The following is a 16,610-nucleotide window of genomic DNA, read 5'->3' on the forward strand; positions in this document are numbered from 1 at the left end:
TCAGGGCAATCCCTGTTGAACTCCAAGCTGCCTTTATTTTATTTTATATTATTTTATTTTATTTTACTTTATTTTTTGCAGAAATTGTCAACTAATCATAACATTTACATGGAAATATGAAAGACCCAGGGTAGCCAAAACAATCTTGAAATGAAGAACAAAGCTGAAGAACAATATAAGTGTTGCAATGATTTTTAAAACTTACTACGGGACCAGCAGTTAACGTAATGGCTATATCACTGGACTCCCACATAGTTGACCGCAGTTCGTTTCCTGGACCCGGTGGCTTAAAACTAATGCCGGGTGTGTGTGCGTGCGTGCCCAAGATCCCGAGAGGAGAATGTAGGAGAAGGGATTGCGGTGTGGCCATCCCCCCGAGGGGGTGATTTCTCGATTTCTGTCTCTCTGTCTCTCTCTGTCTGTCTGGTGAGCACTCGCGCCCTATAGCAAAAACCTCTTAAAAAAAAAAACAACTTACTACAAAGCTACAACAGTGAGGATTGTTATTGGCATACACATAGATGCATAGATCAATAGAATAAAATGAATAGTTCAGAAATAAGCTATTGCATTTATGGTCCATTTACTTTTGACAAGTGTTCTGAGACAATTTAATGAGGGAAGAATAGTCTTGCCAGCAAATGGTGCCAAAAGACAAACTTAGATCCCTTCTGAACACCATACACGTGCATTAGCTCGAAATGGTTCATAGACCTAAGAGGCAGGTAAAATGTTTAGGGCTTGCTAATCTGAGTAATTCTAGTGGGCTTTGGGGTACAGGGACTGTTCGTACTTGTCGTACCTGGTCCTGGGTTGATTCAGGGCAGGGAGAGTATTGGTTTAGTGTATGAGAATCAGGTAAAGGAGATGGTTGGAAGTGTGAGCACTGGATTGGGTAGTAATCCTTTGCTATTTCTCTAGCGACTGGCTAGCTTTGGGAGGGGCAGTATTTGCCTAGTCAGGAGGGCTATAAATGGCAGAGCAGCAAGAACTGTGGAAGCAGGTGCTATAGCACATGCTGGGCACTGTTGCTCCACAAGCTGAGGCCCAGCTGAGGTCCAGCTTGGTTTTTGGCTCACCTCAAAAACTGGGCAGGGTGTAGTACCAGCTACTGGGGAGGGTGTGACAGGAGAACTGCAAAGTCATGAGAGCCTGTCCAGAAAACAGAACATACACTCACATAATACAAATACACACACACACCCTACACGTAAAATAATACAGAACATACATACTGTCTTCACGTATTGACAAATCATAGTGTACCCATAAATATGTACAATGATTATGTGAAAATTAAAAATAACTTTAAAATGCAGCAAAAATATAGAAAATAAAAATATAGTTAATACACAAAAAGATATATACAGAACTTATGATAACTCAGAATGTAATGACAGCTAAATCTTTATTTTTAATATCAGGAATAAATGGATATTTACAATTGCCAAATTCAAAATAGTGATATAAGATTATTAGCAGGGGAAGCAGCAGATGGTGTAATGGTGGACTCCCATCTAGTCAACTGTGGTTCGAGTCCTGGACTTAGTGGCTTAAAACTCATGCCGGGCATGTGTGTATGTGTGCCCAAGATTCCGAGAGGAAAATGAAGACGAGATTGTGGTGTGACCATCCCCACTAAGGGGTGATTTCTCACTTTCTGTCTCTATGTCTCTCTATCTGTCTGGCGAGTGCATGTGCCGTATAGCAAAAATCTCTTAAAAAAATATTATTAGTAGGAAATAGAAAACCTACTCTTAGGAAGACCAAATTCAGAAATGGACAGAAACATAATGTCTGGGAAGGGGGACTGAGCTGGGGACTTGCTTTTCATTTTAAATTCTTTATTATCATTAAATGTTTTCTTTTATGATAGAATATGTATGTGCATGAGAGAGAAAGTCCTTGACAGGGTCTTATCATGCTGTAGTTTTCTATCCTTAGTCCTCTAGCCCCTCAGGATTTTGGGCACATGTCCCTGTGCCAGGTGCATTTTCAGGGGACCCAAACCATAGATTGGCTATATGGCTTCCAGCCTTTCAGGGCATTTGCTATACTATTGTACTATGGTGAGTGAGCCTATCATTAATTAAAACAAACAAACAAATAAAAAAAAAATCATGCAGTCATTACTTGATTTTCCTTTAGGAAACTATAAAAATACATGTTAATTGAGTGACAAAATTAATGCTTTCCTTATACAAATTGTGTCCATTCTTCAGGGCCAAATTAGCTTTATCTCTCCTTCCCTAAACCTAAGGCTATGCTGTATTTTCCTTTCATTACATAATGAATACTGACCTGACTGCTTACAGAGCGGTAGTACCTGGTCTGAATTCTTACCTATAAAGATCCTTTCATAAAAATCTATTGGGTCTTGGGATCAGCAGTTAGCGTAATGGCTATGTCACTGGACTCCCACATAGTCAACCGCAGTTTGCGTCCTGGACCCGGTAGCTTTAACTCACGCTGGGCGTGTGTGCGTGCGTGCCCAAGATCCTGAGAGAAGAATGGAGGAGAAAGGATTGTGGCGTGGCCGTTCCCCCTGGGGGGTGATTTCTCGCTTTTTATCTCTCTGTCTCTCTCTGTCTGGCGAGCACACGCGCCCTATAGCAAAAACCTCTCAAAAAAAAAAAAATCTACTCCGACCACTCCTTTGCTCTTCACATAAAAGGCACAGTGTTGGGCACTAGGGATACTTTGGTGAAAACAATCAATGCCTAAGGAGCTCGCACCCATAGGAAAACTCCAGGGTCACTAGACAATGGCAATGTGGCATTGTACGAGGAGCCCATGGGAGGGGAACCTAGTGCCTTGGGAGTGAAGTAGAACTTCCTGGAGGTGGTGACATTGAAGTTAGTATCTGAAGGATGAGTGGAATCTAAGTGAAAGGAATGCAGGGGGAAACAGCATGTTTGGGAGAATGGAAAGTAATTACGTCTGACAACTGCAGGGCTGAGCATGTGGGAGAGAAGTAGGAAAAGGAGTCAGCAGAATGATAACCCTTAATGAGGTCCAGGTCTTCATCCCTGGAACCCATGAATACCTTACTTTGACTGGTTATAGGGACTCCACAGGTGTGAGTAAATTGAGATCTGGAGACTGTCCTGTGTTATCTGAGTGGGTCCAATGTAATCATAGGAATTATTTTTGTAAGAAAAAGAGGCCCATTTATGACCTCTGACCTTCTGAACTATAAGATAATAAATCTGCATTGTTTTAAACCCTCAGGTCTGTAGTAACTTGATACAGTAGTAATAGAAAACTAACAATAAAAAGTAAGCTAGAAAAAGTGGGGGGATCTTGAACAGAGATAAAGTTCCTTCTAAGCCATTTTTAAGAGTCTGGACTTTACTTTGAGGGTTATAGGAGCCTATGAAAGAACCATTTTTGTATTTCAGAAAGATTGCTCTGGCCATGCCACAGGGATGGGTGAGGTGGAGTGGCAGGACGAGGCCTCCTAATGAAACAGCTCCTATGGATGTGACCTTACGTCGTCATAGCCCGGTGCAGATGTGGCTCTCTGTTGGACCTTCCAAGTGATTTGCAAATGTTGAATAAAACACAATGAACCTTGAGCCAGGAAAAGAGAAAGCAAGAGACCGAAAGAATGAGTGTAGGGCCAGGGAAGCTTTGACTCTGGATGAGACTTTCCTCACCTTGATTTTCCACATCCTTCAATGGGTCCACACCTGGAGACAGGATAAAAAACATGGGAGTGGCTGGTCCAGATTCTTCAAATGAGGCTGCAAAATCTAGTGCTCTTCCTACCACGTATTTGCTTCCTAACTTCTCTTCAACGAAGTCTCTGCCAGATAAATAAAGGACATACATACGAATATCAGTCACAAAATAAAACCAGAGAGAGGAAAGGACATGCACAAGGTCATGGGCTGGGTGACGATAGTGCTAGGACAGCTCCAAGTTCATCACTCGATATTCGGTCAGCACTTATACCCCATGTGGCCTGTTACTAGGCTGCTCACCTAAATCGGGGCTCTTTCTAAACTCTTATCCCCGAAGCTATTGCTGACTCCTGCTGTGCAGCCAGAGTGTCCTCTTATTTCACCCCTGTCCAGCAGGAGACTAAGATCATTGACTGCTGGAAGTTGTGGTTGGCTCAATCCTCCATATTCCAAATCCTTGCTATCCTCCATTCTGGGTCAAAGTTTCAGGCCTTATGATGCTCTAGTCTCTCCTGTTCTTTCATTCTTCCTGTGGTTTCTGTCACCCCATGACTCTTACCCAAGTTCCCTTCTAAAATGTCCCATTCTACGCCACTTACTATCTGGCTTTCCTCCTGGCCGTAACAAAGACTCTCATTCTCCCCAAAGGCACTATTTCCCTAACAACCTTCCCAGCTGGCTCATTCTCCTACACCTTTCTTAACTGATGAGTAGAGAGGTAGGATCAGGATCCTACTTGGCGCGGTTGCTATTTTCAAACCATTCCTTCTCCACTCTGTGGTTCCGTGAGGCTCATTTCCCCTGCCTGTGTCAATGCACATCCTTGCTCATTGATGTCATCTACTGTCCCTTTGGTCACATTCCTCGTTCACAGGACACTTGGGCACTTGGTTCATGGACTTTCTCTCCCTCAGCCTGGTGATCTCAACATCCATGTGGACCCTCCTCAAGTTCTTAGTGACCTCAACCAGATACCTTCACTTCTTCCCTTCTTTAGCCTCCTAATTCCAGGGTTCTACCCTCATTCTTCATATTACTTGCAAAGTTTTTGTATGTCTAAAAACGTAAATGGTAGCAGCCCATTCTTTGGCCAAAATCTATCTTTACAAACCTGTTAGCAATTTACCCAGATTTCACCGATTGCCATATTGGTGCCACTACAAAAACAGAAATTTCAGTATCTTGGCCTCCTAGGTATTTTTGTATCATCCCTTATTATAATATTTTCACTTCTTTCCTATCCAGTATAGACCTCATGGCCTATAACTTATTTTTCTTTAATAAATTTACTGAGATATAATAGGCAAACCATTAGATTTGCCCATTTGAAGTATACTATGCGATGATTTTTAAAACACATTTACTGAGTTGTACAATCTTCACGATAACTCAATTTTAGAACATTTCCATCACACTGATAAAGAGTCTGCATGTCTACTTAGTTCATTCTTATTCCCATTCCTCAGCTCCAGGCAACAACTAATCTGCTTTTGTTTCTATAGATTGTCTGACCTCTGACTTCTAAGCATTCTCTTGCCAACATCTTCATTTCCTCTGCCTAACTCTTATTCCGATACACCAACTTGAAATGACCTGAGCTCTGGATCAACTTGACTTTGAATCTATACCTGTGCTGCTGGAGAACGCTGTCTACTAGTGAATATCAGTGCTGTTATAAAAGCAGGTAGGCCTTCAATAGTACTTGGAATTTTTCGAATTTCCTGGGTTAGCTTTATTAGAGGACGAATACCCTGTTTGGTTTTTTTATTCTACTTTATTCACATGTCACTCGACACAGCAATTCATTTTTTTTTAAAAAATTACTTATTTAATTTTATTTATCATCATTATTATTTTAAAAGCTGCTATAGGACACATGCACTCATTAGAGAGGAAGGGAGAGAGAGAGAGAGAGAGAGAGAGAGAGAGAGAGAGAGAGAGAGAGAGAGAGAGGGAAGGGGCGCGAGGCACTCAAACCACATTTGACCATGTGGGAGTCCAGCACCTTAACCACCATGCCACCTACTGACTCTGACACAAAACTTTTAATACCAGATGCATATACACAGAACAATTTTCCAGTGGCCCTGAGCTGAGTATTCTATAATTTGATTCAGTTCTTACATTATCTACCTGGAGACTATCAGAACACACAGGTTCAGTGCTCAGTCCCACGAGGGCGCCTCCCATTTCAGATGCCAGCCACATGTAGTAGACTGTCGTCTCTATTTTTGACTGGCTGTACATCCCACTGCCCCCTCCTTGGCTTTGATTAATTTCTGAGAGTGGTTCACAGAGCTCAGGAAACTATTTATGTTAGCTGGTTTATTAGTAAAGGATAAAGCAAAAGATTCAGATGGTCAGCTGGAAGAGGTGGCTAGGGCAAGATTAGCAGGAAAGGGTGTGGAGCATCTACGCCCTCTCTGGGTGCACTGCCCTCCAGGCACCACCACATGTTCAGCTGTTTGTGTTTAGCTATGTGGAAGCTCCCCACCCAGTCGTAGTTTTTTCTTTTGTTTGTTTTTTTGTGGAGACTTCACGACACAGGCTTGATAAGCTAAATCATTAGACACTAGAGATCAACTCAAACTTGAGCCCTTTCTCCTCTGAAGTTGTGAGGTAGAACTAAAAGTTCTAACGCTCTAATCACAGGGTTGATTCCCCTGGCAATCCACTCAGGCTGTCCAGGAGGCTGGCCAAGAGAAATCTCATTAGCACCTAAAAAATACCTCACCCTGTATGTGATTTAAAGGGCCTAGGAGAAGTGTGCTGGAAATAAAGAAAAGACCAAATCCATATTTTACCATATCATGGCCTGCTCTTCTATTTTGTTTATAGCTGCTATTTTAAAACATCTCCATTCTCCTCAATATGCCACCTTTCCTTTCTTTATTCTTTTTTTTTTTTTCCTTTAAATTATTTTGCTGGAGAGCACGAGAGAGGGAAATTTAGAAAGCACCATTCAGGGGAGATGGCCATTCCGTAATCCCTTCTCCATGGTCCTCTTGGGATTTTGGGGCACACATAAGCGTGTTTTTCGAGCCTCCTGTGTCTAGGACTCAAGCTGTGCAGTTGACTGCGTGGGACCCAGCTGCCTTAACCGCCACGCCACTGGCTGGCCCACTACCTTCCCTTTTCATGAGCACTGAACCGATGATCTTGCTTCCTACTTCTCAGAGAAGTTAGGAGCCAGCGGACAAAGTCCATCTCAATTTCCTTTCCTCTTGTTATTATTTTAATTTGCTACAGAGTGTGTGCACTTGCTGGGGAGAGAGAAAAAGAGAGAGAGAAAGTGAGAAAGCACTCCCCATAGGGGTTGGTCACACTGTAATCCCTTTTCCTTCATTTGTCTTCTGGGGAATTTGGACCTGCACACTCACTTGCTGGGTGTGGTTATCAAGGTGCTTGGTCTGGGGCTAAAACCACTTGGCAGACCACATGGGATCCAATTGCCTTAACTGCCATCCCACAGGTTGACCATCCATCTCCATTTTGTGCCATTCACCTACCACCTTAACTACAGCCACAGCCATCTCTCTCTCCCTTGTTGTGATGAAAGAGATTTTCTTTCACTGAAGATGATTCTTCTCTCTGTTCTCTGGGCCTCATCATCTCTCACCATGTTAGATGTTAGTACCTTTAAATACCGATATTGATAAGCATCTCTTTCCGAACTGTCCGCTAAGATATTAAGCAAACGCATGGCATACACAGATCAAAGGCCTCATGGGGTTTTGGATGTGGGTGTGAACCTCCCAGTACTTGTACACATGGTTATGGAGCTCAGCCCTGCAAGACTGCCCTTCCAGAGTCTGGCCTTGCCCTATGCCTATCCCGGGCCTCTCATGGTCCCCTTCCCTACCGCATGGCATAGGTCATCCGGTCAGGCCGCATGGCTCTCATTAAGCAGAGGCGCTGCAGGGAGGTCTTGTTCTTCCACTCCTGGGGGAACTTCTCCTTCTCAGGACATTCGGACTCTACGAACTTTTTCCAGCTCTTGGCAGATCCCTCGATGTCCCGATCCAGATTACAGAATTCTTCCATTGATGAGAGTGCCTGGGGAATTTCAGAGAATCTTGCTTTGAAATGCAGTTTTTCCAGAAACCTGTAACATGCATTGTGTTGGGGAGGGAGGGGTAACATGGTCCCACACACAGAGTTCTGTCTCATTTATACTCTTCTCTGGAGTCTAGGATCTTGCTCCAGGAAAAATCAAGGAGGAGAAAGGATTTTGATCAGCTCACTCTAAACAAAGTGGCATAGTGGTTAAGATGCTGGATTATCACATGGCTGACTGTGGTTTGAACCCGGACCTGGTGGCTTGAAACTCATGCTGGGCGTGTGTGCATGGGTGCCCAAAATCCCCAAAGGAGAATGGAGGAGAAGGGATTGTGGCATGACCACATTCCCCCTGGGGGTGTAGGTGATTCTCACTTTCTATCTCTTTCCATTTCTGTTTTTCCAGTGAGCACATGCGTTCTATAGCAAAAATCTCAAAAAATATGCAAGGTGTAGCAAATAAGATGCATGGGATATTATTAGCAGCAGAGGCTGAGTCACCTTGCCTGCAAGATGTTACGTGGAAAAGAGCGACAAGGAGAGGTACCATGATTATTCTGGTCATGAAGCCCAGACACCCAACATCACTGATCTCCTCTCCCTTTCATGTCCACACTCACTCTGCCACCAAACCCTATCAGTTCATCTCCCAAAATGTCTCTAACATTATTGACTTCATATAATGCCAAATCTTAAAATTTCCATAGGTTGCCTCTTTCTATAAGCATTAAGCCTAAATGCATAATTTTGTAATCATATCTCTTCAGTTAGTGCCTCCCTCCAACCTATTCAGTTAACCAAGTGTTCTACTCTGTCCTGTTCTGTCCAGCTTATCTGCCTTAACCTTGGAAATGTGTCTGACTCATTTTCTTGTTTCACTTCCTAGCTCAATTTCTTGTTCACATTACTTCTACCTTGTGTGAGGTCCTATTTTCTCTTCTACCAAATTCTGCTCTTGTCTATTCTTGTGCTGGTCACATCGATTATTTGTTACCATAATGCAAATTGTGAAAAGTCCCGTTCCAAGTGAGCAAGCTTCTCCTGCAGGGACATCCTCTCCCACCTGGAACTCAGTCCTTTTACCCTGGCGTGAACCATTTAGAGCTACTCACAGAGTGGACATCTTTAGTAGAGATTCAAGTGTAAAATGTTTGGCTGCTGATGGCTTTCAAGTTTATGACTTCCCCTGCTCCTTTTGTACTATATCCAGACAAGGTGATCAATAAGCCTGGGAGGAGGCTCTCCTATGGTGCTAGAGGAAAAGTTTTACCATGCAAGCCTCTGCCAGGCACAGAAACCCTTGCCCTGGTCCCACCCAGTAACCACCATAAAAATCCAAGACAGTCTTTCATATTCGCCCATTTTCTATTAAATGCTAGAAACTCATTGGCTTTTTTATGACTGAGAAGTGTTCTGTAGTGTATATGTGCCACACTTTTTCAACTCATTCGTCTGTTTGAAGACTTGTGAGTTGGTTTCACTTCTTAGAAATTGTGAAAACAGCAGAGGGTGAAAGGGTGGGAATCAAGGGGAAAAAAAGAAAGAAGCAAAACAGTTAAGAAAAAAAAATAGAAAATTATCCATTGAAGATAATAGGTATGGTAATATCTTTGATTGGGCCAGTGTTCGTTCAGTGTATTCTGGATAGGAAAATTCATTTTGTATGCTATAATGATATACAGTGAATCAATGTAAAAAAAGAAAAAAAAAAAACTAAGGTATTCCCCTTTCCCAGCTCTCTCAAGGCATTTTCAGACTGCTCGAAGATCCCGTGCTCTCTCCAGAAAGCCTCATTATCTGAGTAATAGACTTTATCCTACCATCTCAGTATGTGTGTGGCATCATCAGTCCTGACAACACCAAATTTGGGGTGTTAAAAGGGGATTCATCCTGTTTTTTCAGAGTACCCACATCAATATCATTCACTTAGACAATAATTACCAGCAATTCTTTCATTATTATTTAACTCTGCCTGTATGCTTGGTTTCTCCAGTGAGATTAAAAGATATACTGCTCAGGGGCTGGCAGATGGCATGGTGGTTGAGGGTGCTGGACTCCCACATGGCTGACCATTGTTCAAGTCCTAAACCTGGCAACTTACTTTCTCACTTTCTCTCTTTTTCTTTTTCTCTCTCTCTGTCCCTCACTGGTCAAATTTAAATAAATAAATAAAGTTAAATAAAATAATTCTTTTAAAAAAAATTAGACTGCCCACAGCAGTGGTCCCCAACCATTTTGCCAACATGGAACACAATTTTTCCACAGAGGGTGGGGGTCGGAGGGTGGGGATGATCCATGAAAGCACACACAACCTAGATCCTTCACATGCACAGTTCACAATAAGGTTCAAGTGCCTATGAGAATCTGATGCTTTTGCTGATCTGATATGAGGTGGAGCTCAGGCAGTAACATAAACAATGGGGAACGGCTGTAAATACAGAAGAAGCATCCCTCACTCTCCCACCTCTCACTTCCTCCTGCATAGCTGAGTTCCTAGCAGGCAATGGACTGACTTTGGGCACTGAGGACCCTTGGCCTAAAGCATCTAATTATAACACCATGAATTTTAAGAAAACCCATGCTTTCTTAAACACCTGCTGGGGGCTGGCAAGTGGCACAGTGGTTAAGGCACTGGACTCCCACACGGCCAACTGTGGTTTTAGTCCTGGCAACTTGCTTTCTCTCTCTTTCTGTCAAATTGAATAATAATAATAATGATGATGATAATAATAGTAATTAATAAATAAAATGAATAATTCTTTAAAAAAAACCCAATGTATTCTTTCTTTTTTTTGTGTTCTTTTTTTTTTTAAAGAGATTTTTACTATAGGATGTGTTCACTCACCAGAGAGACAGAGCTACAGAAAGTGAGAATTCACCCATCAAAGGGAATGGCCATGTTGCAATCCCCCTTCCTCCACTACACCAACTGCTGGTCTCGGAAAACCAATGTATTCTTTTTATTTAAATATATTAATTTATTTTTCTTTTCTTTATTAATTTTTAATTTGACCAGAGAGGAACACAGAGAGAGAGAGAGAGAGAGAGAGAGAGAGAGAAAGCAAGTAGCTCGCCAGGTTTAGGACTTGAACCTCGGTTGGCCATGTGGGAGTCCAGAGCCCTTAACCACCATGCCACCTGCTGGCCCCTTAATTTTTTTTTTTTTTTTGACAGGTTATTGAACGCCTACTATATACCAAGTACTTGGGATTGCCAAGGTGTACAAAAAAAGTCTCATGCCTTTAAGGAGCTTTCAGGCTGAAGTTAAGGAGAAAGGAGATGAAGAAGGCCTTGGTAGGTATGTAGAATTCTGTAGGGCAAAGATAGAGGTAGAGAGAATGATGACATTTATGGGAATAGTCAATAAAGAGCCAAAGTCTGGAGATGGAGCGGGCAGGGCACGATAGAAAACGATGTGATCACAGCAGCAGTCTTAGTGCCAAAAAGGGGAAGATTCCGCTGGAGAAGGACATAAACACTTCACCTGGGCTTGCCTGGGCTCTCCTCCCCTGAGGAGGATGTCCTGGCTTTCCATACCTTGTCACTTGAGTCCTGCAGTTTCCTGGTTTCACCCTGACCACTTAGAATAGGGGATGTTTCTTCATTCACACTCGTCAGTGGTGGTATGGGTTAGTGTGTAGAACGGTGAGGGAGGCCCCAGAAGATGAGCATTCTCGCTCTAGCCCCACCCACCAGACTTAACAGCCTATTCTTAAACCTTTGTGGAGCTTGGATTTTTCATTTGGAAAATGAGGCCTAGTAATGGTTGTCTGCCATAGCTTTCAAGCTAATGCAGACACAAGTGTTTGAAGATGATAAAGCTCTCCCCGTCCTTCCTTGGGGGCTCCGATAGCTATTGAACTGCAATTGCTGGTTTACTTGTCTGTTACTCCCACAAGATGGTGAGTTCCCTGCGGGCAAGAACTTTCTCAGGCTTCTTTGTAAGCTTTAGGCCTAGCAGGCCGCCTGGCACTTAGGAAGTACTCAATTAATAAAGTTTGACATCTGGGCGGCCTGTAGGAGGGCACTTGACAGACTGAGAAAAGCTGCAGCTGCTGTAATTATTTCTCTCTGTGCCGAGGAACTACCTTTCATCTTCTTCCAGGAAGCCACTCACCCCCTCTTCCCAGCTGGGCATCATCATTAACCCTTCTGCAGTCCTATTACCCCCTTTGGTGTCTCCACAAAACTGCCCAAATTCCACTGTGATCAGTGCTCCCAGCTGCCAGGGCGGGGTTTGAAACACACTTTCTTGAAGCTCTGGATTGAACACAATTGCAACATTTAATCTTCCAAATGAGGGAAAGGGATTTCTAGCCTTCTAATAAGCTAAATGGAAATGACTAATTAACCTAATTACTTTGGACTGTGTAGCAAAATACAACAGAGCTAAATTGGCAACCAGAGTGGTAGTGAGGGGCCTTTTCAAAGGCTAACAAAGGCGTTTATCACAGATGAGATTTTCTCATAAAGAACAGAACATACCCATTACCTTCAAGTTCAGCATTTGATGGGACTTAAAAAATCCTTAACAAAGGTTAGAAATAAAAGCAGCATTTTTATCACAAAGATTTCATTCATTACCTACTTATTAGTTCTTCTGGGGAAATAAGGCAATCGACCTTCCTCATTAGATAGAATTCTTTAAAAAATTTTTTTATCATGTCCTATTCAATTATCCTTACTTTGTTTCTTTAGGCTAAAATCCAACTGAGCACTTAGAAAGAGCACTCATCAAAGACTTTGACAGTGTGCACTCCACATTGCCTTGTGCTTCACCTACTCATGTGCTGTCCTGGGCTTGAATCTGATGGGTCTGGACTTTGCTGCTCCACATTACAAATGCAGAGAGAGAGAGAGACAGAGCTTCACTCATTTGCAAAAGCCTTTGAACTGCCAGATGAGCTTAGCCCACAAAACAAAACAAAAACGCAAAGAGAAGCAAAGCAAACCAAACAATCCAGTTTGTGAAAAGAGAAATGCCGCTAAATTGCTCAGTCGCCTTTTCAGTTGAACTCTGTGAGATGAAAACATTAAGGAATCATCAAAAGTCTTTACGACTTTTGCTGCCAAGGGCTTTGTGGGGGAATAGAGAGAAAGGCAACTGGACTTGTCCAATTGGGCAACTTGTAGTTTCTAAAAGTTTTCCTACTGTGGATAAAACCTATCGGGTATAATACGTATCAACCATAGCATGTGTACACCACATAGCTGGATGATTGAGAAGCATAGCTGTTATGGGGTGAATTATGTCTCCCGAAAGATATATAGAAGACCTAACCTCCTGACTTGTAAATGTGACCTTACTTGGAAATAAGATCTTTGCAGATGTAACTGAGTTAAGGTGACGTCACTAGGGCGGGCGCCCTAAATCAGTTTGACTGGTGCCCTTTTTTTGGAGAGGTTTTTGCTGTAGGTAGCGTGCGCTTGCCAGAAAGACAGAAAGAGACAGAGAAACAGAAAGCAAGAAATCACCCCCAGGGGGGGATGGCCACACCGCAATCCCTTCTCCATTCTCCTCTCGGGATCTTGGGCACGCACGCACATGCGCCTGGAGTGAGTTTAAGCCACCGGGTCCGGGACTTGGAATGCGGTCAACTACGTGGGAGTCCAGCGGACATAGCCATTATGCTAACTGCTGATCCCGACTGGTGCCCTTCTAAGAGGAGAGACATCCACAGGAAGACTGTGAAGCTGGAGACAGAAACTGCAGTTGTGGTGTTACAATCTGGCCCACCACCTGTTAATTTCCACAGTGGATCAGAACATGAGTCATTCTCAAACTCCAAAGCCTTACTCCTTAATGAGGTAGCCATTGGCCATGGCTGCATGGTGGGCACTTGGAATGTGGCTAGTGTGAAGGGCTGCATGTTGACTTGTATTTAATTATGTTTTAAAATTTAAATGTAAAACTGGATCTTGTTTTAGTAATTGGAAGACTTTAAAGATATTTGGAACAACTTATGTATATGAATCAGTTGTTTATATTCTAAATGTTAACTCAAAATACAAATATTTCTGATAATTAAAAAAAAATAATTTTCCAAAGGGTGTGTGCACTTTCCAGAGACAAAGAGTGAGAAAGAACTCCTCATGGTGGATGGTCATGCCACAATCCTTTCTCCTTCTTTTCTTCCTCCTTTTGGGATTTTGGGCATGCACATGTGTGTGCTCAGTGTGTTTTTTAAGCCACTCTATCAGATCCAGGACTTGAACTATGCAGTCAATCTTATGGGATCCAGCTAACTTAACCACCATGCCACCAGTTGACCTCTGATGGAAATTTAACATCTCAATTGAGATTAGCTATATGTGTAAAAAAATACACACCAGTTTTCAAAGACTTAATTAAAAAAACTCTCATTAATAATTTTATAACAACTGCATATTAAATGGTAATGTTATGGCTGTACTAGGTTCAAGAAAGTATCTTATTAAATTTAATTTAATCCATTTCTTTTTACATTTCTTAATGTGGCTATCTGAAAATTTAAAATGACATACTTGGCATAGATTATATTTCTTTGGGACCAGTGCTACTCTAGTGTGTCCGTTCAGTCATGTTTTGTAGCTTAGGAAAATTAATGGGTTCCATTTATTACATTTCTTAGGTATTTTGTAAGTTTGTGGTTTTGGTTAATATTGTGAATGGAGTTCTTCCGTGTTCCTTCTCAGTATATTGTTTCTCTTCTCACATACCAGATTGGGCCCACAATGACAACGTTAAATAAAAATCAAATTATATCTTTATTATTTAGATCAGGAAATTGGCAAATGACGGCTTGCAGGCCCAGTCTGGTCCACCACCTGTTTTTGTAAATACGTTTTATCAGCACTCAGCAATGTCCATTCATTTTCACGCAGTGTATGGCTTTGGCAGAGTTGAGCAGTCGCTGCAGCCTGCACCACAAAGCCTAAATATTCCCTGTGTGGCCCTTTAAAGAAAAATGTTTGACTACTCCCGATTCAGATATAGTCCTAAAGTTGATTAGAAGAATGCAGACTCTGAAAAGAAGTTGGAAAACTATTTTGAGCCATGGTAGCATTCGTGGAATTACCCTAGAATCTCCTAAGATGACTGCTTTGAAGGGGATAGCATGCATATAAACGATTAAGTTCTGAGCTTCTGTTATAAAGAAAATCGGCTTGGAGGCTCTCAAGGGAAACATGTTGATTGAACAAGCCAATACCGAATGGTTATATACTGCATGATTTCATTCATATAACATCCTTGAGATGGCAAACATTATACAAATGAAGAAGAGATTAGTTGGCAGGTATTAGGAATTGTAGGAGGGAGGAGGCTGCAGTGGTTATAAAAGACTGATATGAGGGATCTTCATAATGATGAGACTTGCTCTGTCTTGATGGTGGTTGTGATTACCTGCATCTACACATGTGATAAAACTACACACACACACACACACACACACACACGCTGCTGTAGTTTTGAGTGCTCCCCTCCACCCCTAATGTTTGTGCTGAAATTTTGTGAGCATTGTGAAGGTATTAAGAGGATGGGAACGTGATGGGCTTAAGACTTTGAACCTTTGAGAAGTGATGAAGATGGGCAGGTTATCAGGGTGGGACCTCCCCCCAAACACTGATGGGTTGATAGAGAAGGAGAAGGATGGAGATGCGTGAACAGGGATGTCTGCGCTCCAGCCCTCCACCATGCTGTGATGGAGCTGGTCGTCCTTCCTGGCTCTTGGACCTCAAAACTGTGAGTTAAAAAAACCCTCCATTTTTATAAATTACCCAGACTCAGTTAATAGAAACAGAATGAACTAACAGATACACACACATGTAAACCTGATGAAATCAGAGTAAGATTAGTGAATCGAAGTCCATGTCCAATATGTTATTGTGCTGTAGTACTACTACATTACCCCAAGGTGTTCTCACTGGGGGAAATCGGGAACAAGGGATATCTCCGTATTATTTTTTACAGTTGCAAGTGAATCTACAGCTACTTCAAAATAAAAAGTTTTGGGGGACCATCAGTTGGCGTAATGGCTATGTCACTGGACTCCCATGTAGTCGACTGCAGTTTGAATCCCAGACTCGGTGGCTTAAACTCATGCTGGGAGTGTGTGTGTACGTGCCCAAGATCCCGAGAGGAGAATGGAGGAGAAGAGATTGCAGCATGGCCATCCCCCGGTGGGGGAGGGGGTGATTTCTCACTTTCTGTCTTTCTGTCTCTCTGTCTTTCTGGTGAGTGCACGTATCCTATAGAAAAAACCTCTCCAAGGGGCCAGCAGGAGGCATGGTGGTTAAGGGTGCTGGACTCCCACATGGCCAACCATGGTTCAAGTCCCGGACCTGGTGGCTTGTTTTCTCCCTTTCTCTCTCTCTCTCTCTCTTGCTCTCTAGCTCTGTCCTTCTCTGGTCAAAATTAAAATAAATAAGTAAATAAATAAAGTTAAATAAAATAATTCTTAAAAAAAAAAAAGAAAAAAACCTCTCCAAAAAAAAAAAGTTTTGGTAAAAACTATAAGGAAAAACAGCCAATCATCTTACTTTACACTTAGGCTTCTTTGTGCTATGAAACATCTGTGACATGCAACACACATGGGCAATCATAAGCAGGCTGCTTCTTGTGCAGAGGCTGCAGAGATGCTCCTGCAGGGAGGGACCTGGGGCAGGGGTTTGGACTGCCTGGAGCCGGTGTCCACCGGGCTAACAATTCCAGCCAGGCCCTGTGCATGCGGGCATGGTTCCTTCTGAGATGACCTTAGAGTCTGTGATCTTTTCAATGTTTGTAGAATCCAACTGCACTAAGCCATACAACATGTAATGAAAACAAAGTCTGCTGGGACCAGCAGATGGTGTAATGGTTATGTTGTGGGACTCCCATGAAGACAA

General features: G+C 42.5%; 1 protein-coding gene across 1 annotated transcript in view; it reads right to left on the reverse strand.

Moving 5' to 3' along the window:
* The window catches only part of DNAH9 (dynein axonemal heavy chain 9), a gene marked incomplete at its 5' end in the record, with an annotated part of 330,910 nt that overhangs the window by 59,757 nt on the left and 254,543 nt on the right, over window positions 1–16,610 (reverse strand). The window contains 2 exon segments of the mRNA XM_014590899.1: window positions 3,660–3,808; window positions 7,549–7,742. Of these exon segments, the coding sequence (XP_014446385.1) occupies window positions 3,660–3,808; window positions 7,549–7,742 (343 nt within the window).

The sequence above is a fragment of the Tupaia chinensis genome, unplaced genomic scaffold (assembly GCF_000334495.1).
Source record: "Tupaia chinensis unplaced genomic scaffold, TupChi_1.0 Scaffold000495_1, whole genome shotgun sequence".
Lineage (NCBI taxonomy): Eukaryota > Metazoa > Chordata > Mammalia > Scandentia > Tupaiidae > Tupaia > Tupaia belangeri.